This window comes from Natator depressus, chromosome 7 (assembly GCF_965152275.1).
Source record: "Natator depressus isolate rNatDep1 chromosome 7, rNatDep2.hap1, whole genome shotgun sequence".
Classification (NCBI taxonomy): domain Eukaryota; kingdom Metazoa; phylum Chordata; order Testudines; family Cheloniidae; genus Natator; species Natator depressus.
Genome location: NC_134240.1, coordinates 8,838,495 through 8,862,110, shown reverse-complemented (window position 1 = coordinate 8,862,110; position 23,616 = coordinate 8,838,495). Strand labels below are relative to the sequence as shown.

General features: G+C 40.8%; 1 protein-coding gene across 4 annotated transcripts in view; it reads left to right on the top strand.

Moving 5' to 3' along the window:
- EOGT (EGF domain specific O-linked N-acetylglucosamine transferase) overlaps positions 1–23,616 on the top strand; it is a 40,380-nt gene that overhangs the window by 8,347 nt on the left and 8,417 nt on the right. For 2 of the 4 annotated variants that reach the window (XM_074957450.1, XM_074957449.1), the window contains exons 5-16: positions 710–804; positions 2,887–2,991; positions 4,634–4,740; positions 6,116–6,219; positions 10,241–10,333; positions 11,571–11,642; positions 11,818–11,904; positions 13,380–13,448; positions 17,194–17,255; positions 18,544–18,663; positions 19,524–19,626; positions 20,004–20,129. In XM_074957450.1, coding sequence (XP_074813551.1) covers positions 710–804; positions 2,887–2,991; positions 4,634–4,740; positions 6,116–6,219; positions 10,241–10,333; positions 11,571–11,642; positions 11,818–11,904; positions 13,380–13,448; positions 17,194–17,255; positions 18,544–18,663; positions 19,524–19,626; positions 20,004–20,129 — 1,143 coding nt within the window. Of the gene's footprint in view, positions 1–709; positions 805–2,886; positions 2,992–4,633; positions 4,741–6,115; positions 6,220–10,240; positions 10,334–11,570; positions 11,643–11,817; positions 11,905–13,379; positions 13,449–17,193; positions 17,256–18,543; positions 18,664–19,523; positions 19,627–20,003; positions 22,812–23,616 lie in introns of those variants that run through there. The other 2 variants (XM_074957451.1, XM_074957452.1) reach the window with 2 other exon arrangements.

Here is a 23,616-nt window from a genome sequence, read left to right as displayed (position 1 = left end):
TGGTACACCCACACCTGAATACTGCGTGCAATTCTGGTCGCCCCATCTCAGAAAGATCTTTTAGAATTGGAAAAAGGACAGAGCAGGGCAGTAAAAATGATTTGGGGGATGGAACAGCCTCCGTATGATGAGAGAGTGAAAAAGACTGGGTCTGTTCAGCTTGGAAAAGAGGTGACTAAGGCGGGGATAAGATAAAGGTCTATAAAATCATGAATGGGGTGGGGGAAGTGTTGTTTGCCCCTTCACAGAACACAAGAACCAGAGGTCACTTGATGACATTAATAGGTAGCACATTTAAAACAAACCAAAAAAAGAAGTAATTCTTCACACAATGCACAGTCAACCTGTGGAACTCATTGCCAGGGGATGTTGTGAAGGCCAAAAGTATAACTGGGTTCAAAAAAGAATTAGATAAGTTAAGTTAATGGAGGATAGGTCCCTTAATGGCTATTAGTCAAGAGGGTCAAGGACATCTCCATGCTGTGTGTGTCCCTAAGTCTCTGACTGCCAGAAATTGGGACTGGAGGATAGTGATGGATCACTCGTAATTGCCCTGTTCTGTTCATTCCCTCTGAATCATCTGGCACCAGCCACTGTCGAAAGACAGGATACTGGGCTAGATAGACTACTGGTGTGGCCCACTGTGGCCATTCTTATGCTTTTAGTAGTATTTTATTTTAATCAATCCCTACTTGTTCTTTTTGCACAGGGTGATTCATCTCTGGCCTGCTCACAGTACCTCCAGCATTGTAGAGCGACAAACTTGTACATTGATTTAAGAACCATAAAGCGAAACCATGACAGGTCTCTGAATCACTTATGTTCCAGCAATACCAGCAAACCCCAGGGAAAATACACTTCAGAATGCATATTTCACAAATCTCAATGCATACGTCATCATAGTACCTGGGTTTCAAAACCTATAGAACCAAAAAGTAATTGTGCTAGGTTCTTCCCGCATTTACACTGGTGCAAACCAGACAGCTTACTGGGGAGACTTGGGACCTGATCCTGCAGAGACTAAAGCATGTGCTTTACATGTGGTGAGTAGTCCCCACTGAAGTCAGTAGGATGACTTGTAAAATAGTGCAAGTCTTTGCAGGATCTGGACATTGAATATCAATCACACGGGTAGATTTCAGGAAGGGGAGTTTTGGTGGGTTGCATTTACCATGTACGGCGGCAGCACCAGTCTCGTTGATATTCTCAAGGAAAGAATCTGTAGGACCACTCACATCTGATTTTTTTTCTCTTAGGAGCAATTTGGTTTTGGGGAATATGTAGATCTCCTTTTTTAAGTAGCAAACTTGACCATTGGCAAAAGCAATGTAACCAATGAAGCATGTCTAGAGGGCACATCATTTTAAAGGGATGCAGTTAACTTGAAATCAAAACAAATTTTAAAAAATGAGTTCAAGATAGTGTGTTGCTACACCTGCCCTGAGCCCGCATCCATATTTCTTGGGTTCACAATCACATTTTCCTATTTAAAGATAAATATATCTTTCTTGCCTCTATTGTTATATAAAGTGCTTGGTCACACTTACTAGTAAGGCTACATTTATAAATAGTTTTTGAAGGGTTAATTTATGATTAATATGTATTTTAATAAATCATTAGAACCCAACAGATCACTAGATTGCTTTTAGCAATTTCTTAGAGCACCTACTGGCATGCTTATAACAAGATTACACATGCTGCTCATGTCTGTAACATGCTTTTATCACCTGCTAGTCATTTCTTGGTAAACTGTTTGTGTTACTGTAATTACACAAACAGGTAAAACTAATGTCCATCTCCTGTACTGAGCTCCATGTGGGTGCAGCGATCCACCCACATGGAACTCACTACAGAATTGAGGGCTAACTGATTGCACAAGAGGAAACTCTGAAACTGAATAGGCAGTGTCATTACATGCACAAATTAAAGACGTTTAAAAAAATTTGGCAGGTTTCAGAGTAGCAGCCGTGTTAGTCTGTATTCGCAAAAAAGAAAAGGAGTACTTGTGGCACCTTAGAGACTAACCAATTTATTTGAGCATAAGCTTTCGTGAGCTACAGCTCACTTCATCGGATGCATCCAATGAAGTGAGCTGTAGCTCACGAAAGCTTATGCTCAAATAAATTTTAGTCTCTAAGGTGCCACAAGTACTTCTTTTCTTTTTTAAAAAAAATTGGGAATCTTTTCTGTTAATCTTAAGTGTTACTTGTTATCATAGAAAACATTTCCCCTCTGAATACACGACTTTTTAAAAAAAGAAGTTACTGATGTCCCTTTAACTAGCGCACACATTTAACTCTTATTAAAAGATTTAATGGTAGTAGCTGAAAAATATCCCTTTTGATGATCCAAGTACAGTATTGCTGGTTTTGAATGCTATTTTGATACTGTGCCATCTGAATTCTTGTAATATTATGAAATGTATTAATTGGCTGAAGGATATTCTGCGCTGGAGGAATCACCAGGTTTTTTTTTTTTTCTGTAGTCTGTGCTATCACTTCCTGGTAAATTTCAACCCTCTTGTACTATATGAAAATAGATAATAATTTATATTAAGTGATTTTCGTGGGTGACTCTAATGCTCAGAAAGTGAAATGAAGGCCCCAGTTCAGCAAGATGCTTAAGTACGTGCTTAACGTTAAGCACGTGAGTAGCCTTATTTTAGTCAGTGGGGCTACCTGTGCTGAAACTTAAGCTCATGTTTAAGTACTTCGCTGAATTGACCTAGCACCTAACTGCATTGTCCTGAGCCGGCTGCTGTGCAAGCGTACCCATGTAGAACTGCAGCGTACCTCAGTGCTGATCTGTCTTGGGCTGGGCTCCTCTTGAACAGCTGCGCTGGGGCCAGGTATTTTATGTTCATATGTTTTTATTCCTTTGCCTCAGATTCAAGGAGGACTTTCTCCAGAAAGGAGAAATCGGAGGCCATTGTAACTTTGACAGTCAAGCATTCATGGCTGAAGGTCAGCGCAAGAGTCCTCTGCAGTCTTGGTATGATTTGGAATTGTCACTGTTTCCAAGTTAAGAGTTGGTTTTTACTCTTCTTTCTTTGCCTGCCTTTCTTTGGCATCAACAGTTCTCAGTGAGGCATTTAGTGCTAATGCATTTCATACTGAGAAATGCTGACTCTCGGAAATAAGACGTGAATACCGATTGAATCCCACACTCACATAGGCATAGCAGAACTTGATGTGATCATACATTTGCTGCTGCTGCTGTTTTCAGCACTGATGTGGGCAAAAGACTATAAATGTCTCACAGTGTTAAGTTTGAGTAACTATTGATCCAACAGTTAGTTGGAGAAAAGGATATTGTCCTGTCTTGACCCAAAACAGCACTGTCATTTTGTTTTGAGATCCGCTTGAAACCATCTCTGAAACAAACCAAAAATGTGAAAAGTAATAATGGACTGAGCACAGTGCTGGGAGTCAGAAACCCGGCTTCTGAACTTGCCTAGCTGTGTGTCTGAGTACTGTCACTTAGCCTGTCTGCACCTCCGCTGTCCCATCTGTAGAATGAGGCAGTAATGATCATTCTTTGTGTACAATGGTTTGAGATTTACGGATGAAAAGCACCATTATTTGGGTCAGCCAAGGACTTAAACTTTGAGCATAAGTGCTTTGCTGAATTGGGGCCTACTTGATATCTGTGCTTTACACTCCTGTACCTGCAAAAGGGACTCTGTGCTTGACATTATGGGCTGGGTGCAACAATCTACAAGGCTCGGGGACGGTTGCAGGGAAGTGTTTCGTGAGGACACGCCATCCTGGAGTGAGGTAGTGTGGGATCCCTGGCTCTGTTGCCACTGGAAGTGCTGCTGTCACATAGGGTTTGTCTGCACTGCAATTAAAAACCTGTGGCTGGCATATGCCAGCTGACTGAGGCTCATGGGGCTTGGGCTTTGTTGCTCTGGGACCCTCCCACCTTAATTGCATTGTAGACATACCCACAGTTGCAGGTTAATCTCTAGGGCAGGAGACATCAAGTAGGATCTAAGGATTCCTTTTCCCTCCTTTTCTGCTTCCATTTGTTCTTTCTCTGACCTCACTAGAGTTCCTTTGGGTTCCTCTCTCTGGCCATGTTTAACCTCATTGTCCCCACTGTGATCAGTAATCTCAGTGCCATCTGAACCTCTGATCCATTTTCAAAAGATGGCTGTCAATATGCAGACTGTTGGTTACCAGCAAAATGAATTCTCCTAATTGGCTTCGGACGTAATCAGCCTTGCACCTGCAGGCGTTAATCTCGCCAAAGCATTGAGGTCTGTAGTGAAATGCCTTTTAGATGCAGATCAACCAGTGGGACAGAAATGTATTCAAATTAACTGCACCCTGGAAATATGGATGGAAGGAAAGACACTTTTCACAGTTCTCTGCTGGGTTGATTTGTAGATCAAAGATGCTGCTTGCTCCCGAGATCAAAGGCAGAATTTTTAACCTTTTGAAGCTAATGACCTAAAACCCTTCAGTTACAATTAAAAATTATTTTTAATTGTCAAACCTTATCAAACTTTGGCAGCATTATTAGATGAAATTTACATGGTGAACTGTCACTAAACTCTGAATGTGTAATAGGTACTTGTATTCAGGCACGTTATCTTAAAAGCATACTACGTATCATTGAATAATTTCAGGTTTGCTGAACTTCAGACATATACTCCACTAAGCTTCAGACCCATAGAAGATGGCAAATGTGACATTATTATTGAAAAGCCAACTTACTTCATGAAATTAGATGCAGGTAACCGATATTATTTTTCTGTGTCAGAAGTGCGATAATGTATTGTCTATTTACATTGCATTTTGTGTGTGTGTGTGTATGAAATTCACTCTGAACATGTAGGTGGTGTTTATAGATCTTTGAACTAGAGTAAGATTATAAGACTTTGTTTTCACTCCCTTTTCATAGTTCAACCAAATCTGTGAGATTGTCACAAAGTGCAAGTTTTGTACTATTAATAGACGCTTAAAAAAAAAAAAACACCCAGAAAAGTTTCACACCACTTCCATTACACTTTGACTCATGATGACTGATTTCATATCTCACTTGCACATTATGGGAATAAACATAATTTATTACTGGCTCTATGACTTCAGTAATTGCAGCTTCTGCATACATAAGTATGTAACAGTTATAGGGTGGTGGGTGGAAGTCATGTACTTCAAGAAAAGACCCCAAGCAAATAACTTTTTATTTAGGTGTGTCAGTTTAAAAGTATAAAAAATAGCTTTTAAAGAAATCTTTTAAGGCTTTGAGCTATGTGAAAATCAGCTGCAAAGTATGTAATATCTTATCTACTTCAATCTGGGAGAGCCCTAGTGATTGCTGTCCTGCACCATATCAACTTCATGAGAGGCCTGAAGTATCTTAAGAAGGTCCTTCCATCATGAGTATTTTAGCATTTCTGCAATTTATTCATCTTAGCTTTAATGTTCTTCATTTTAGAGATTTAACATTAATAGGGGAGAAGACTTAGTCCGGTATTTAGACAAATGGATTAGGCTTTTGTTTTTAAATAGGAGTGGGTAAAAACACTGCACTCCAGGGTCTGTTTGAAGCATGCTTTGAAGCGGGCTTTGGAGCAGGTGCTAAATGAATAACGTCGCAAGAGTAGTGCCTTATCCCACAGCCCAGGGTGAAGTTTACTGTACTTATTTTAAAAAAAAAAAAGCCTGAAAACATTTTGTTGAAGTCCTAATATTAGTATTTGCAATGTGCAGCTTGACATCGCAGTACCTTTAATGTGGCAGTATTTTAGTATACAACAGAAAATCACAATAGCAAGTGTAACTTCAATGAAGTTTAATTTGTGGTTTAATTTCATACTGCTTTTGACTGCCCTGCCTATTCCTTGGCTTTTTCTTAATGAATGGTTACTTCATAGTTTTCTCATGTGATTCCATCCCTACTGAAGCGCTGCATCTCTAAGGAGTATAAGAAGTTCTCAGTCACATAAAGAGTAAAACGAATTTAAAATCCAGACCTTTCTATACACAGGAACAGGTAGTGTGTTTAGTAATTTGCCTCTGAATAATAAACATGATTTTTTACAAAATGGGAATGAATAATGTAGTATCCTGCTTTATTAGTAAAGAGCTTTTATTTCTCCTGCCAGGTGTTAATATGTACCATCACTTCTGTGACTTTGTCAATCTTTATATCACTCAGCATATTAACAATTCGTTCAGCACAGATGTCAACATTGTCATGTGGGACACTGTAAGTAGGACTTTCTTTTAAAATATTTGTAGCAGTTATATCACACAGTGTATTGTGTGCTGCTTAAACAGCATCCCATGCTTATCTTCTAGCAAAGCAGCAGTACTGCCCTAGAATGAGCCTTGGCTTATTTATTGTACAAACTTGTACATTGTAATCAAATCACTTGGTGAGACCTGCTAAATGACACATGTGAGTCTTTGCATCTTTAAAATATGGAGTCCTAGGGCCTGAAAATCCCACCTGTCCTTCCGAGACTTCTTGCCTGGCAGGGTGAAGTCAACTGAGTGACACACGCCCTACCTGACTGCAGGAAGGAGTATCAGGCCCCAGCTCTGCAGGACTGTTTTGTTGAAAAACACCTCATGTGAGCATGGTGGAATTTTGACCCACCTCTTGTTCATACCAGTAAAACTGAGACGAAGGGCTTGTCTTCACTGCAACAGCTAGCTCATGTTACTCCACTGGAGCTAGCCTCACTCCTGCAAGAGCGACCACACTGCAAAACAGCATTCCAGCTAGGGAGGGCCGAATTAACCCATCACTGGGCCCTGAGCGCGCACACTCCTGGTCTGCTGGCCAACTCAGCTAGATGCTCTCGCACAGCATGGATGTGTTTAACCCTGTCCTGGCTAGCACAGCTGCACTAGTGATCTGTTAACCAAGCCACATCCAACTCCTGCACAGATGTTGCTTAATTAAGATCCTGTCTTGAAATACTGTCCTTAGTGCTTACCGTATAGAATGCTACACGGCTACAGCACTGTGAGAATGATAATCCTAGTCATGCTGGAATTTTAGTAAGTACTTTCTCAGTGTTGCCACTGTATTGCAGCTGTATTGCTAAGTGTTTAGTTTCTCATTGTATATAACAAAATCTTTCTAATTATCTCTCGCTTTCACAGTCTGACGTTATTTCTTCATATAGAATTTCAAAGTAGAATTTCCCCTAAGAACTTTGGGTTAGATTTAGTCTTATGGAATTTGTAGGTATGAGACAGGGAAATACAGCTGCTTGTATTGTTTTCCCCACAAAGGAAATGGGCAACCTGTATTTAAAAAAACCCCAAGCAAACACCCTAAATCTTGCTATTTAATGGCTAGCTCATGAACAGTCTCTTTGCAGTCAGTTCTCTTGATTGCCTTCAAATGTGCTACTATGACATTAAAAATAAATTAGTCCCACCTAACCACACTACTTCTAATTGAACATTTTTAGTGGCCTTTGCTGAATTGAAACTATGACAATTTGTCTGTTAAGCATGGGGAAATGAGTTTATTAACCCCTACTGAGTGATGTAGGACTAGTTGGGTTTTTTTGTTTTTTTTAATCACTTGGTTGAAAAATTAGCAATAACATTGCAGTCCAGAAATTCCACCTCTCTAGAACATTGTCTCAAACTGATGCAGGATTTTATTTTTAACAACTATTTTCTGCATTCTCTGTATGTTCTAACTCATCTGAATGTTAACCTTCCTAGAATTGCCAAGTCTCAGCAGGGTATATCTCCTTGCTCTTCAACATGAATCCTCCGGGACAAATCAGACAAAAATAACCTGTTTCTAGGTTCTCTAATATATTGGAAGCCAGTACATGTAAAATATAAGCATCAGTCTTCCTTCACATGTAGCATCTGTAAGTTTAATAGGGACATGAACACATATAATTTGTGGTCTTCCTAAGAGATCAGATATATCAAAGCCTCATGATGATTTCCTTTTAAAAACAGCAGGGATACTTTTCCTATTGTTCCTATATTACTAGGGTCTTAACGTTGTATTACTTCTTACAAATGCGTAACACAAAATAAATGCAATTTTTTATGTAGTGGAACAGATCACTTTTGTTGACACATTTCAGAGTAGCAGCCGTGTTAGTCTGTATTCGCAAAAAGAAAAGGAGTACTTGTGGCACCTTAGAGACTAACCAATATATTTGAACAACTAAATTGGTTAGTCTCTAAGGTGCCAACAAGTACTCCTTTTCTTTTTGTTGACACAGATTTTATTACCTCTTACCACCAGATGATGGCACCAAGAAACTTCTTGATTTGCTGAGAGGTGTCTGTGGTTACTAAAAGACAGACTCCAGCTTATTACTGATTCCCTTTTTTTCTTAACATAATTATATATGCATGCACTTTTTGGCTACTGTAGAATTGCTGTACTGTCCTTATTAAACAGAAATGCCCTTAGATGTAGGTGAAGCACAGCAGAAAATGAACAGGAAATACATCAGGAATCTAATCAGGCATTATCTGCAGACACCCCACCTTCAGCCACATAAAAAAGTGACGTTTATAAATTCCCCTACAATCAGTTCTTTTATGGAGAATAGGCAGCGATAGGAGTAGAGCTTTCAGCTTTGAAGATCAGTGCTTTGCTACTGATCTGGAAGAGCAGTTCTTATAACACAAGCTGCTGGAGAATAATATCGAACCTGAAATTCATTAAAACTTCATTGCAGCAGTGGGGGGAAAAGCAAAGCTGCAACCTAATGAAATATGCCATCCTTTAGATTCTGTTACATTTCCCTGGCTGCCTGCTCTGTCTTGCAATCTTTTTTAGTCTCTTTTAAAAAATTGGTTTTATTAAAAATTATTTTCACTTCATATTAAAGACTGATGGACAAAACAGCTGCAACATCCAAAAGAAGTGTACATGCTGCAAAAGGCAATCCACTTCCAGCTTCCTGAGTACATATCTAACTGTAGTGCAAAAGAAAGCACTGATGCCTCTTTGTTCAATACATATTAGTGATCTATTAATATCTGTGGAGAGAAGGTGTGCCGGGGAGCAGAAGTGTGGTGATTCTGTGGCAGGGTCACCTGCAGGGATTGAACCCAACCTTTAGATCTGACAGCATGAGCCTCTACTGCTTGAGCTAAAGGACAGGATCTGTTAGGATTACAAAGTTAGGCTGACATAGTGATTTATGTTGACCTATTTGTGCATGTGTCTACGCTCAGATTTGTCTGCATAAGTGACCCATTATGGCAACACAGTAAAACCACCTCCCTGAACACCTAGTAGTCTACGTTACAAAGTTAGGTTGATGTAAGTTTTACTCCACAGTATGCTGTAAAAATTTCCCAAAAGGCATTGCGCTGGGTGGTGGTGCGTGGCACACTGGGATACCGACCTGTGGTGTACCATGCTTTGTAAGGACTTCTGGTGAGTATGTGCAGCATCAACACAAGCAGCTAAGTCTGCATGAGCGATATACTAACTTCGGTGACCGTACACTGACGTAACTTACATTGAACAAAGTTTATAGAGTAGATGTGACCTAATTGGCTTGAAGGCAGTAGCAGGCTTCCATCTTTATATGGTCCAGCCACTAGAAGCATTCTTACCCATTATGTTATGAGATACTGCAACAAGTTGTTACGGGTAGTGCTGAATTTCATCACAAATTTGCCTGTTATTTCATCCAGCAAATAGAAGTATTTCCATCAAAGGCACACTGGCTGAATCAAGTAGCCGCTCTGTGTCACTCAAGCAGGTAGGCATGTGCAGAGGGTGTTTCTAGAACCAGGAGCCTGTCCCAGAATCAAGGAGGCTCTGGAGCAGGCTTACAATAACTCTTTTATTTCAAACGCCTGCTCTGCACATGCATTCACAAATGGGTTTGTTAATCTCAGCAGCCCCACTTTACGTACCCATCCTTCCCTCTGCCCTGCCACCCCACACCCATTATTAGTTCTTTTGTCTTTGGGGAGAAGAGGGAGTGCTGGACACCTCCCCTTGCTGGCTGGTCTCTCCACCTCTTCAGATTTGTCTAGACTAGAATTTATGCCTGTTTTAACCTGAGTTGATTCATTGCCAGTTAATCTGAGTTAGCTAACACAATTGTCAATTTTAGACATTGCAAACGTCTGTGGTTTACTCCAGGCTGTCCTGGTTACTATGGTGATGGGGCCAATATAAGAACCTGAACTAATATATCGAATCCACAGATTGTTACATGAGAGCTTTTATTCACTGTGCGTGTATGTGTGTGTTTTCTCTTTTCTCCTAGAGCTCGTATGGCTATGGGGATTTGTTCAGTGAGACCTGGAAGGCATTTACTGACTATCACATAATACACTTGAAAACATATGACTCTAAAAGGGTATGGAATTGTATATTAAGCTATAGTGCCATGATGGAGTTTCCCAGCCAAACCAAAAGCTAATATTTCAGGAGAAGGCCTTACCCTGGTAACAAAGCATAGCTAGACTCGAGGTTTCCCTACAAATTAAGACCAGGGTTGTAACCCCCTTCCCTGAAGTGGTGGTAGCTCTTGTGTAGACAGAGCCGTGGTTCTGTGAGAGGAGATATTTAAAGATCGGGGTTTTTGCATCAGCAGCAGATGTACGCCTGTTTCTGACATTGGAGTACATTATGGAGATTTTAGCATGTTGTAGCAGGGTTTGCACAGTGAGATACTGTGTGGCAAGCTATTGTGCTGTAGAGTCACACCCTGGCTTGCCACGCACTAACTTGCCATATAGACAAGCCCTAGGGGTTTTTTTGTGGTATTGTTCGTTCCAAATCTTATAGTTTTCATTGGGTTTTATTTCTCATCTGTGTCTTTAATATAGCTTTTGTTTGATATTCATGACCTATTACGATATTCCTTCCCTGCCTCCAAGATATGAAGACTCTGGTATATAGTCTACCCTTGATTTTTGTTCTCAAAAATCTAGCTGCCTTCAGTGGGAATTCATCTTGTCCTCTCTTAAATCCCTCCTTTTAAACCTGCCTCTTCCACAATGCCTCTAGATTGCTGCATCTGCTTGGGTAGATGAACACCTGTGATTATTGATCCATGAAACTGCAAATATTCCCTTGTTCACCATCCTACCTACTCCTTTTTGTCTTTTTCCACCTGCTGCATTTTGTCAAAACCCTTGACTGAGTTTTCTGGAACAGCAACTGTCTTTGGGGATGTCTATAACGCAATCACAAGGTGTGACTGCAGCTCGAGTAGACACAACTGAGCTAGCTTTAATCTAGTTTGTTTAGGTCCCGGAGCAGGGAAACTGCAGCAGCGTGCTCTTCATCCCAGGCTAGCCCTGCGAGTGTAATTACCTGGGGTTCCAGGTTGCTCCAGACCTGAGAGATCTAGATTACAGCTAGCTCAGGTATGTCTACTCAAGCTGCAGTCCCACCTTGTGATTGCGTTATAGACATACCCTTTGTTCTGTTAGTTTGCAAAGTGCCTAATATAATGGCGTTACGATCCTTGATTGGTGACTCTAGTTGCTGCCCCAATATGAACAGTATCTGCAGTGAGCAAGCATGTGGTGTGCCCCTTTAACTGTGTATTAGAGTACAACCATAACTTTAATGGTCTTCCCTTTCAGGTTTGCTTTAAAGAAGCAGTGTTTTCATTATTGCCTCGAATGCGATATGGCTTATTTTACAATACACCACTGGTGAGTCCTTTTTATCCTGTCAATGTGAAAACTAGATATCGATGTTCGTATCAGCATAAAACTTCAGCAAACAAATGCTGGAAAAACCTAGCTGAGTTATTACAATTTATATACTTGTGATATAAACTGTAAGTGAAGCATCTGATTATAATATAAATTGCCTCTCTGATTTCAGATCTCTGGCTGTCATGGTACAGGATTATTTAGAGCATTTTCCCAGCATGTGTTACACAGATTAAATATCACACAAGAAGGACCCAAGGTATGACTGATACAAACTTGGTATGAAGCTTGCATTTCTTTTCTTTAAGTAATCCTAGTTCTTACCCCAGTAAGTAGAAGTAGCTGCGAGTGTCCAGCAGAAAATAGTGGCAAATATTACTATTTTTTTGGGTCCCTCGTACTGAGGTTTTGGGTCCACCTTTTGTTTCAAAAAGTTCTTTTAGCAAATATCTACACATTTGTAAAAGGCTGCTCCAAGTCCTGTTCCCACTGGAGAAGACCTTAGCACATCTCTTCCCCATTTCAGCCCTTCTGTCCCCAAGGACCTGCATTATGGCAAATGTTCTTCCAGGCCAGGAGAGCTGGATGCGTAGCTCCTTCTGGAGTGGCTATCAAGCGCTGCCCTTGAACACCTGAGAGAACACCGCAAAGCCATGCATGGTGCACTTCCTTTCTACAGAGACTCAGGTGCTGCTTCTGCAGAGCCACAGAGTCCCTGATGACCTGGGAGCAGAGAAAGGAGCAATCAAATCTGGCCCTCTGATCCCTGCATGGTACCATTAGGCAGGCCCTAGGCTTACCAGTTTTAAAACACTTGTTGTTTGTTCAGACCATTACAGTGGCTGCATTGATGGATGCAGTGGCTTTTGATTTTCTGAAGTATTTGCCAGAGAGTAGCCTACATGTTATCACTAAGGGATACGCTTTGAAAGCACAAGCATTTAGCTGTGCGTCTCCTACTGACGTTAATGGGACTCATGCAGCTAAATCTCTTGGCTCCACTTGGAAAATTTACCCCTAAGGGTCCAACTGATTTTAAAAGGTGAGGGAGGGGGAACGGCTACGCAGGCAAAATAACTTTTTTCTGCAAGTCTTGTGCATGAATCATCCTCTGTTTCTTTCTTGCTTTCAGATACGCCTGTAATGGCCAATGCAGAGATTCTTTTGTACTCCATAAAAATATATACTTTTTTAAACCATTCCATTGTTGTTAGGGTCAAGAATTTTGCAAAATATATGAAATGTTTATGCTAATTTTGGAGGGCGTTATGTTATGCTATATCAGTATAACTACATCGCTCAGGGGTGTGAAAAATCCACACCCCAGATTGACGTAGTTACACCTTTCTAACCCCCTGTGTAGACAGTGCTATGTTGACAGGAGATCTTCTCCCATTGACTTAGCTACCCCCTCTTGGGGAGGTGGCTGAACTCCACTAACAGGAGAAGCTCTCCCATTGGCCTAGTAACGTCTTCACTACAGCAGTGCAGCTGCACTGGTGTAGGGCTGTCTGTGAAGACCAGCCCTTTGTCTTCAGCTAGCCACGTTTTCTCTGGGGTATGGAGGCACTCCTGTATATGACACTTTATCTTCTCCAGACCTGTGTAGAAATTTCTAATACTCAAGTAATTGTTTCCTTTTAAAAATTTCATAGCAGTTTTACTGAGTATTTTTGGTCCGTCAGGTCCTGCAGATGGGTATATAGCATTGCAGTATCTCTCATCTCTTTTTAGGATGGAAAAATTCGCGTCACAATACTTGCACGCAGTACCGACTACCGGAAAATATTGAACCAGAATGAGGTTGGATTATTTTATTGTCTTTGGTAAAAATTAAACTTTTTTTTTTTAAATCTTATGTATTGTGCATGATGCGTTAGGATTTTCATATAAAACCAATACACTATCTAATGTAAATCTTGAACAGGCTCAGTGGTAACACTACATTAATCTGACAGAGGTTCTAGCCAGTATCCATTTCTATATCTCTGGCTGTGAGCCTTGTAGCCTTTGCCGATTTCCTTATGGAGATTGGTAGAGGACAGCAAGTAGTGTGGCCAGATCAGAAGTGCCTGCCTTTAAAATAAAAAAAAAAAAAAAAAAAATGCCCACAGTCATAGAAATGTAGGGACCTTGAGATGTCATCAAGTCCAGCCCTCCCCCTGCACAGAGGCAGGACCAAGTAAGCCTCGATCATCCCAGACAGGTTGTTGTCGACAGTTCTTAAATCCCTCTGGTGATGGGGATTCCACAAACTCCCTTGGAAGCCTGTTCCAGAGCTTAACTACCCTTATAGTTAGAAATGTTTTCCAACTATCTAACCTAAATCTCCCTCACTGCAGATTAAGCCCATTATTTCTTTAGTGGACATGGAGAACAACTGATCACAGTCATCTTTATAACAGCCCTTAACCTATTGGAAGACTGTTATCAGGTGCCGCCTCAATCTTTTCTCAAGAAAAAACATGCCCCTTCGCCCCCCCCCCCCTTTTTTTTTTTTAAACCTTTCCTCATAGGTCAGGTTTTCTAAACCTTTGATCATTTTTGTTGCTCTCCTCTGGACTCTATCCGATTTGTCCACATCTTTCCTAAGGTGCGATGCTCAGAATTGGATGCAGTGCTCCAGTTGAGGCCTTGCCAGTGCCAAACAAAGTGTGACAGTTACCTCCCATGTCTTACATACAACACCCAGAATATTAGCCCTTTTTTTGAAACTGCATCACGCTGTTGACTAGTTCAATTGGTGATCATTGATAATGCCCACATCCTTTTTCAGTAGTGCTACCACCTAGCCAGTTATTCCCCATTTTGCAGTTGTGCATTTGATTTTTCCTTCCTAAGTGAAAGACTTTTTTTTTGAATTTCATCTTATTAAATTCAGACCAATCTCCAATTTGCCACAGTCATTTTGAATTTCTAATCCTGTCTTCCAAAGCACTTGCAACCCCTCTCATTTTGGGCTCATCTGCAAATTTTATTAGCATACTCTCCACTCCATTATCCAAGTCATTAACAAAAATATTGAATAGTACTGAACCCAGAACTGAGCCCTGTGGGACCCCAATAGATTGCTCTTCCAGTTTGACAGAAAACCATTGATAACTACTCTCTGAAAATTAAGAAAAGGAGTACTTGTGGCACCTTAGAGACTAACAAATTTATTTAAGCATAAGCTTTCATGAGCTACAGCTCACTTCATCGGATGCATTCAGTGGAAAATACAGTGTGGAGATTTATATACACAGAGAACATGAACCAATGGGTGTTACCATACACACTGTAACGAGAGTGATCACTTAAGGTGAGCTATTACCAGCAGGAGAGCGGAGGGGAAAAAACCTTTTGCAGTGATAATCAAGGTGGGCCATTTTCAGTAGTTGACAAGAACGTGTGAGAAACAGTAGTGAGGGGAAAATAAACATGGGGAAATAGTTTTACTTTGTGTAATGACCCATCCACTCCCAATCTTTATTCAAGCCTAAGTTAATGGTGTGCAGTTTGCAAATTAATTCCAGTTCAGTAGTCTCTCATTGGAGTCTGTTTCTGAAGTTTTTTTGTTGAAGAATTGCCACTTTTAGGTCTATAATGAGTGATCAGAGAGACTGAAGTGTTCTCCGACTGTCTTTCAAGCAGCTTTGCACCCACCTTATAGTAAATTTATCTAGACTTCATTTCCCCAGTTTGTTTTGAAAATAGATCATGTCTAAAGCTTCCCCCTTCCACTAAGCCTGTAATAATGTGATTGTAAAACTAATTTCTCTGTGGCTGAATGTTATTCTTTAAAATTGTCTCTCTGCGCACCCCAGAGCATTTTTTTTTTTTTTTTGGCAGACCAGTGCCGAAAACCAGAAGACTAATGAAATGTTTTGTTTTATGTGGACAGACCAAACTGCAGGTGATCATATCTGAGTATATGGACTCGAACCCTGCATTGCGTTGTCAAATCACATAGTGAATAATGTTTGCAATGACATGCTCCTATATATAACAACATGTAGCGTTCATATAGCACTTTTTGTTCCTAGTTCCTAAAGTGCTTGACATGGGTGGATTAAGCATTATTAGCCCCATTTTACAGATGGGGAAACCGAGACCTAGAAATGTTCAGACCACAAGCAAGTCAGTGGCAGAGCCAGGAATAGAACTCAGATCTCCAGATTCCTTGTCCCATGCCCTATCCATTGGACTGCATTGCTTCCCCTCTGCTGCCCTGCCCTATGCAGTGTGCTTTCTTGTAATGGACACTTCCCAAGAAGAGAGAAGTTAGCATCTTTTTTCTTGACAATACTATTATATTAATGACCCCTCTCATTCCTCCATCATCCTCTTTTTTTTTTTTCAAAAGCAGTAATAACCATGTCCATAAAAACCCAGAATTGCATCTGTTCTAACCAATGGCAAAATACGTCTACTAAGTAGCTTGTAAAGCTAGTAGTTTTGTCTTGTGTAACCCATTGACCTTACGTTCACATTTCCTGTAATAAGTGTGTGAGCTATACTTGGTTATAAGTACAGAAAACCTTTGTGACTTTCTCCTGCAGAGACTGAGTAGCTACTAGGCATTGTGGCAGATGAAGTTTAGAAGGCATCTTTGGTTTCAGGCCTTGAAGTAACAAGAGCTGCTGTTACTGTCTGTTGGCTGGCAGGGTAGATTTTAATTGCAGTGCGTGGCATTAGGTACCTAAAGCCCTGATTCAGCAAGGTACTAAAGCAAGTGCCTAGCTTTAAGCATGTGAGACTTCCTGTTGAGTTCAGTGAGTCTTAATACCTTGCTGCACTGGGGCCTCAATCCCTATATTAAGCAGTGAGGGCTAAATTCTCATGTTAGTTCCTAGCACAAACTGGAATTATATTGATGGTAGTCAATCCAGTGTAAAACTGGATTAAGTAAAGACAAGTTGAATCTCACCGTATTTATACGGGCATGATTGAGCCCAGAATCTGGCTCTGAGAACTAAGAGCTAGATTTTCAAAGGTACTTAGGTGCCTAAGCATGCAGAGAGGCCCTTGGTAGTGTTTTCCAAAATTCCTAATTAAGTCAGGAGTCCAGTTTTCATTGATTTAATTTAATTTCCCATTGAGTTAGGCATCTGTCCTGCCTAGGGGCTTCTGGAAATCCCAGCAGGTGCCTATCTTTATCTTTTAGGTGCCTCAATACCTTTGAAAATCTGTCCCTAAAAAGTCCTGTCTTGCCCCCATTCATGACAATGACAAAATAACCACTGGCTTCAGTGGTACCAAATCAGGTCTGAAGGGCTCATATAGAAGATAATTGAATCAGATCTGCTGCTGCTTCAGAGACAAATATAGTTCATTTAATCTCGCTGCAAGAAGTAAGATGCCTAATTGCAGGTAGGACGATATGAAGGAATCTCTGTGCTGCTACCTGGGATGATGAGATTGGGGGAAAAAAATACTTTATATAGCAGTGGGAGTATGTGCTGTCATCTCCACACACCCACAAGGAATTCTATGGGAGAAGGTAGAAAGCTGCTTGGGAAAGGAAGTAAAACAAGTACTGCATTAAATTTTCCTCTTTCCTTCCTAGCTTGTGAATGCTTTGAAAACAGTATCAGCGTTTGAGGTCAAAGTAGTAGATTACAAGTACAAGTACGTATATTGGTTGAAAATCTTTATAGTGTCTGTGTTGTTGGCTGTGCTTGATTATAATCCAGTAACAAATGGGGGAACTGAGGTCTAGCCCTCACGCACCCTCCTACCGAAAATTTCCTACCTATGTTTAGCTGCTTTTAGAAAATGCAAGAACCATCAATATAAAGAATAATCCTGTTACTGAGGAATTAGTGTGAACTAGTTAAACTCTCTCCACCCCCCTTTCACAATGTGCTATTAAAAAATGTGTGTCAAGGTTTGACAGGCCCCAGACTGAACCTACTGTTAAGAATAATAAATTTTGAAATCTCCCAAAATCATTACGCGCCCACCATGCATCTGGGTTTGCTGCTGATCGCTGCTAGCTGCACGTCTCAGGGAACCGGTGAGGCATGAGGCCAAAGGTCAGTTACCTCCACTCCCCTTCAATAGGTTATTTTGTAACTTCCTTTATCATGTTCGTTTTTGTAACAGTTACGGTGTCTGACCTGTGTGTCATGGTGCCTAGAGCTTGCAGCCCCATTTGCTAGGCACTGTTGACACACATAGTAAGAAACAGTCCCTGCCCCAGAGAGCTGAGAGTCTAGACAGACAAAACAGACCTCAGGGGTGAAGTGACTTGCCCAGGATCACTCAGCAGGTCGGTGACAGACAGAGGAGGTGAGCCCATCCCCTGACTCCCGGTCTAATCCCCTGCATTCTAGACCTGTGAGTTGAAGCTCAATATCTGCACCCCCCAGGAGGGAGTCATGCACACACAGTCATGTCCCCCCCCACACACAGGCTGCCAATGGGCCCAGGGCTCTGGCTGTTGCTGCGGCAACCAGAGCCCCAGGCCCTTTAAATCGCCGCTGGAGCTCTAGGCGGCACAGGCCAGGCAATGTGGAAGGGCTGGCTGGGATCCGGCTCCCGTACCGGTAAGTTTTCAATTTTACTTTCACCCCTGGGTCTAGCCAATAAAGTAAGTGTTTGAATGTAACAAACAAATTTCAAAGAATCATTATTGGAACATAATTAAATGTCATAACCTATCTGAAAAAGCTGTAAGTCTGTAACAGTCTTACTAGAATGAAGTTCTGAAATCTCCGATCTTTGTAATTCCATGCTGAATTGGTTCTGGGCTGAATAGTTACAGTTTAGAAGATTTTTTTAAAGTAGATCAGTGCTTGGAGTGTTCCTTTTTTCAGAATTATCCATAAGTTATTTTTGCATTATCTGCATGTAGCTCATTCATGCTAAGATGGATGAGCATGCTGGAGACCCACACACATTATGTTGCCTGCAGGGAACTTGAATTTTCAGAACAATTGAAAATCACGCATAACTCTGATATATTCATTGGAATGCATGGAGCTGGACTTACCCATTTACTCTTTCTGCCAGACTGGGCTGTTGTGTTTGAACTGTAAGTCTGTTTTTCCTTTTTTTAAGCCTATAACTTCAAATGTTCTTTATGTTCACTCCCTTGTTCGTATTTTTAGCATTTATAGCAACAGCTATAGGGTTGCCTGTGTGCTTCCATTATAAAGGCCCTACTTCAGTTGCTCATAACTTTCATCTTTTGGGCTGAAACATTTTAGGCCTAGTCTCTTGCTATGTATGTGTGATCTGTTATATGACAGTCTCACCACCTTAGCCTGTGACTTCAACAGAACTCATGGCTAAGCAGGGAGCAGACTACTCAGTCCTTGGATGGGAAAACTCCAAAGAAAGGAGGGGGTATTGGTTGAATTCTTCCCTATGAGTCAATGTGGCAGCAGTACGGTGGAGTATGGGGGGAATGGTGGTGACCAGGTGAGTCTGTTAGATGAGATGGGAAATGGAAGTCCTAACCCTTAAAGATTTAGCCGGGATGCTGGCACTCCTGTCATGACTACATTTAAAGACTCCATGACAGGAGTGCCAGCATCCCAGCTAAATTCCAGCTCCATTATTTGCATTCTGTCCTACCTACATTTCTCTTAAATATATTTTTGGCTGAAAGGTATTGTTATTAGACACCCTTGCTTTTAAAAACAATGGCCAAACATACTGCTGTTTTAATAAGAACATTTATTTCCACCCTGGGCAATCCTGCTTTAAAATCAGTGGAGTCACCAAGGTTATAAGTCATAGTAGAATTTGGCCCATTGCCCACGATCTTTCGGTTTTATACACTGACAACGAACGTGCACACTGTAAACTTTATCCATCTTGATAGACTGCAGGGCAGTCGTTGTGGGTAAATATCTGCTATAAAATGACAGTGATGCTGCATGTCCCCAGATACAACTGTGAGGATGAACGCTGCTACCTAGATCTAGCAAGGCTGCGAGGCATCCGTTACATTACCTGGCAAAAAAAGAACAAAGTGTTCCCTCAAGATCAGGTAACGTTCAGTCGTGGGGGGGAGGACATCATTTTTTCTCATTTTTAATTGTTTAAAGGTAGATTTGTTTTTACCCCTCTCGATTTTTGTACATGAAATATGATTTCTGTGCTTTAGCCCAAATTAACTTCCCTGCTCTGATCAAGGAGTCATTTATATTAATCGCTGGGGGAGGAAGAGAAATGAAATTAATTGGCCATTAATTCAAGTTGTCAATAACACTGCTGTTACACAGTTACTTACTTGCGCTGTTGCTTTAGGGGAGATCCAAGGATTGGAGATTATAAATTAAAATGGTGATCACTCAGTTTTCTACTTGGTTTTTCAAATGAAAGAAGTGCCTTATTTGCTTGCATAAACCTGTTTCATTTTTCCAGGGACACCACCCAACACTGGGAGAACACCCAAAGTTTACTAACTACTCATTTGATGTGGAAGAATTTATGTACCTTGTGCTTTTGGCTGCCGATCATGTATCACAACATTCCAAGTGGCCATTTAGGGTAAAACATGATGAATTCTAGGTCAAATTTGAGGTTTTAAAACATTATTTTAAGCAACACTTCATTAAAGTGTGTTTAAAATAGATACAAATCCATGCTGGTATAAAACTTACAAACAAAATCCCCTATGAAAAACACTCCCATAGCTTTTTACTGTATTTTCATATTCTCTCTTCTGGTCTACATTTTATTCTAGAGTTTTTTGTTGGTGACTTATATTTATCAAGATTATTTTTTGCACTAGTTGTTTGCATTGCTAATTCTCACTACTTGACTTTTTTGTATAAAGATTTGTCCATCCATTTCATGTTATATTTGTCTCATGTATAAATTGTCCTCTTGTAGCAAGCTGTGCACAATTGGAGAGAGGTGGGGTGGGTTGTGTGTGTTGCAGAAGGATTAATACAGAACTATTTCTCAAGTTGGTCATGGTATGAATGACATATGTATTAAAGTGTAATAGGGGAAACAGTTCTCCCGTCCCTCTTCTAGTCTTTGGTCTTGAAGCTTCTATGCTGCAGTACTGTACGTGTTGCAAATAAAATATCTGGGTAGGAATTGACTTCCTATCTTTAGATTTTAAGCTATTCCATTGTAAAGCACCTGTTATCCATACAAAGCAGTTGCTATTTCATACAGTGTATACCCTAAAGGTCATATTTTAAACTCAGAGGCATTTTCCAGCTACAGATAAAAACCTTGCATTTTTAAGATAAAAACCTAAATCTTCTAAAGTTAGCAATAGTTTGTGTTAATCCTGTGGCTCTCCCCACTTCTCCAAAAAAATTAGGTTACAATTATAAAAAGCACCAGCTCTGACAAAGGTCCCTGTTTGGGTTAGGTCAGGTCTTATGTAAGAAATCTTTCTTAATCATATATTGAGGTAGTTCAGATAATTCCAGGTATTTCTAATTTTTTCACAAAAGCAGCTCTTCTGTGGCAGAAAACTTGACAGTCACAGTATTATATATACTCTCTTTGAGGAGGTTTAAAGGAATTGACTGTTTTGTCTGGCAAAAATGATAGGATGGTGTAGGCCTCTCAACTAAATTGAGATATAACTAAATCATGAAAGGAACATTGTTGTTCTAGGCAATAAGAGCCTGATACACAGTGGGACTGACTTCAGTGGGATCAGGCCCTGTGGATGGGCGTTTCAAAAGTGCTCTGTATTGGTCTAACTCAGCTCCCATTAAAGTCAGTCGGAGCTTTACCGTTGACTTCAGCGAAGGCAGAGTTAGGCCCGTGCCGAGTGTGTTTGAAAATTCCACTCTAGGGGAAATCCTGACCCCATTGAGTTCAGTGGGAACTAGGGTGACCAGACAGCAAGTGTGGAAAAATTGGGACAGGCGATGGGGGGGGGGGGTAATAGGTGGCTATATAAGACAAAGCCCCCAAAATCGGGACTGTCCCTATAAAATAGGGACATCTGGTCACCCTAGTGGGAACCCTCTCATTGACTTCAGTAACGCAAGGATGATGTGTAAAAGATTTGTATAAATATCTGAAGATTGAGTTCAAGAAGACGAAGGACAGAGTTCCATGTTATATATACTGTGGATTTTTGAGAATGAATTCCATGCCATTCCTGCATTACAATGGTACAGTGTCTCAGTTCCCTGAGGCAGAAGATATATTTGTATGCAAAAGCAAGAACGTGTTACGTTAAGTGTAAACACTTGAGTGGTATAATTTTAGATATTATTGACTTCCATTCTGTAACAATCATAGGCAATTTCACAGAGTGTAGGCATATTTACTGTCCTGCCTATAATGGTAAAGATAAATTACTGTAAGTATAACTTGCCTATAGATCTCTCCTGACCTTAAACAGTGTGTAGGAAAGCTAGAGATCTAAAACAGAATGCATTAAGATATTTGGTTCAGTTCTTAGAGCAGAATATTAGGGAACTGACATGTAAAGCTGTTTCACTTTAAAGGAACTGTATAAGCAAAATTGCACTTCTTGACATGAAAAATACCTTTTAAAATACAAATATCTGAGAAATAGAGTTCTTGCATTTGTGTTACCTCATGTTTTTTAAAAAAGAAAAATAAGCTAGTAAACGTGTACTGAAAATTTTAAAATATTGTAAGGCTAAGGAAAACATTAACTATGGAATGTGCACAGATATATTTGATAAAGCGAGAATTTTATATAAAAATCACAATGCATTGCAAAAAGAAAGAATTAATCACTGTTTTGCCCGGGCTTGAGGAGGAGGTGTTTCGTGCGTCTAGCTGTCTGTATCGTGCCTTTTCGTACTGTGACAAAGGCCACGTGACTTGCTCAGTTCCGCCATGACTGGCAAATTTCAATATCTGGTTGTGTCGACACCTTAAGTGTTGAAGGGTTGATTGATTGTATACTAATGTGGTTCTGGATGAATTAATAAATTGTTGGTTGTTAAGAATAAGCTAGTGTCCTGATTTGAGAAACATTGTTCAAGTTAAAATTGACCTGAAAAGAACCCAGCTTTAAAATTAGTAAGCTAATGTCCTGGACTCAATAAAAAAAAAAAAGGGGTAATTCTATTAGATTCCATTCTATATTGACTACAGCACTTACCCAGTTGGCAAACCTAGTTTGTCAGATTTCAGCTTTCAAATCTAAGTGGACCTTGGCAAATTCATAAAAATTGACCCCCTTTCATACTTACATCATTATGCCTAGTTTATTCCTGGATTGTGCACGTGCTGGGATTGACATGTCCAAGGTCTGACCTTTGATGATTGTCAGAGGACATCAGGGTATACTGCATAAAGCTGTGATCCTGCAAAGGCTTAAGCATATGCTTAACTTTATGCATTGCAAGTAGTGCCTGTGAAGTCAATGGGAATACTCTCAGGGTACAGCTACTCAGAAGCTGGAAGGTGTCATTCTAGCTTGGGTGACATGCACCCATAGGTACCGACTTCTCCACTTCCCAGTGGGTGCTTGACACCCTGCCCCTGAACCACCCTCACCCCACCCCCATTCCACCCCCTTCCCCCGCCTCTTCTCTGCCTCCTGCCCCTCCTTCCCGGAAAGTCTTAAGTGCCACCAAACAACTGTTAAGCAGTGGGGAGGGGCAGGAAGCTCTGGGAGGAGTGGGGACATGGCACACTGTGGGAAGGGGGGGAGGAGGCGAGGAGGGGGGAGCTTGGCTGTGGGTGGGTGCAGAGCACCCACTAATTTTTCTCCGTGGGTGCTTCAGCCCCGGAGCACCCACGGAGTCAGCGCCTATGCATGCACCCATTACTTCTATTCAAGCAAGCACTGAAAAGACAGGGCTATAAAACCCAAGGGAGTGCAATGTCTGAAGGAGGAAGGAGTGATAAAGAGTTTGAAGGCTGTGGAAAGATCAAAGAGAATGAGAAAAGTAAAGACACCAAGCCTTAGGTAGGAAGAGTGGATGTTTGCGGCCTTGATGAGCATGTTGCTCCATGGATCCAGGAGTGGGAGGAAAAGAGAAGATGATATAGACATAAATTGCACATGCAAGGA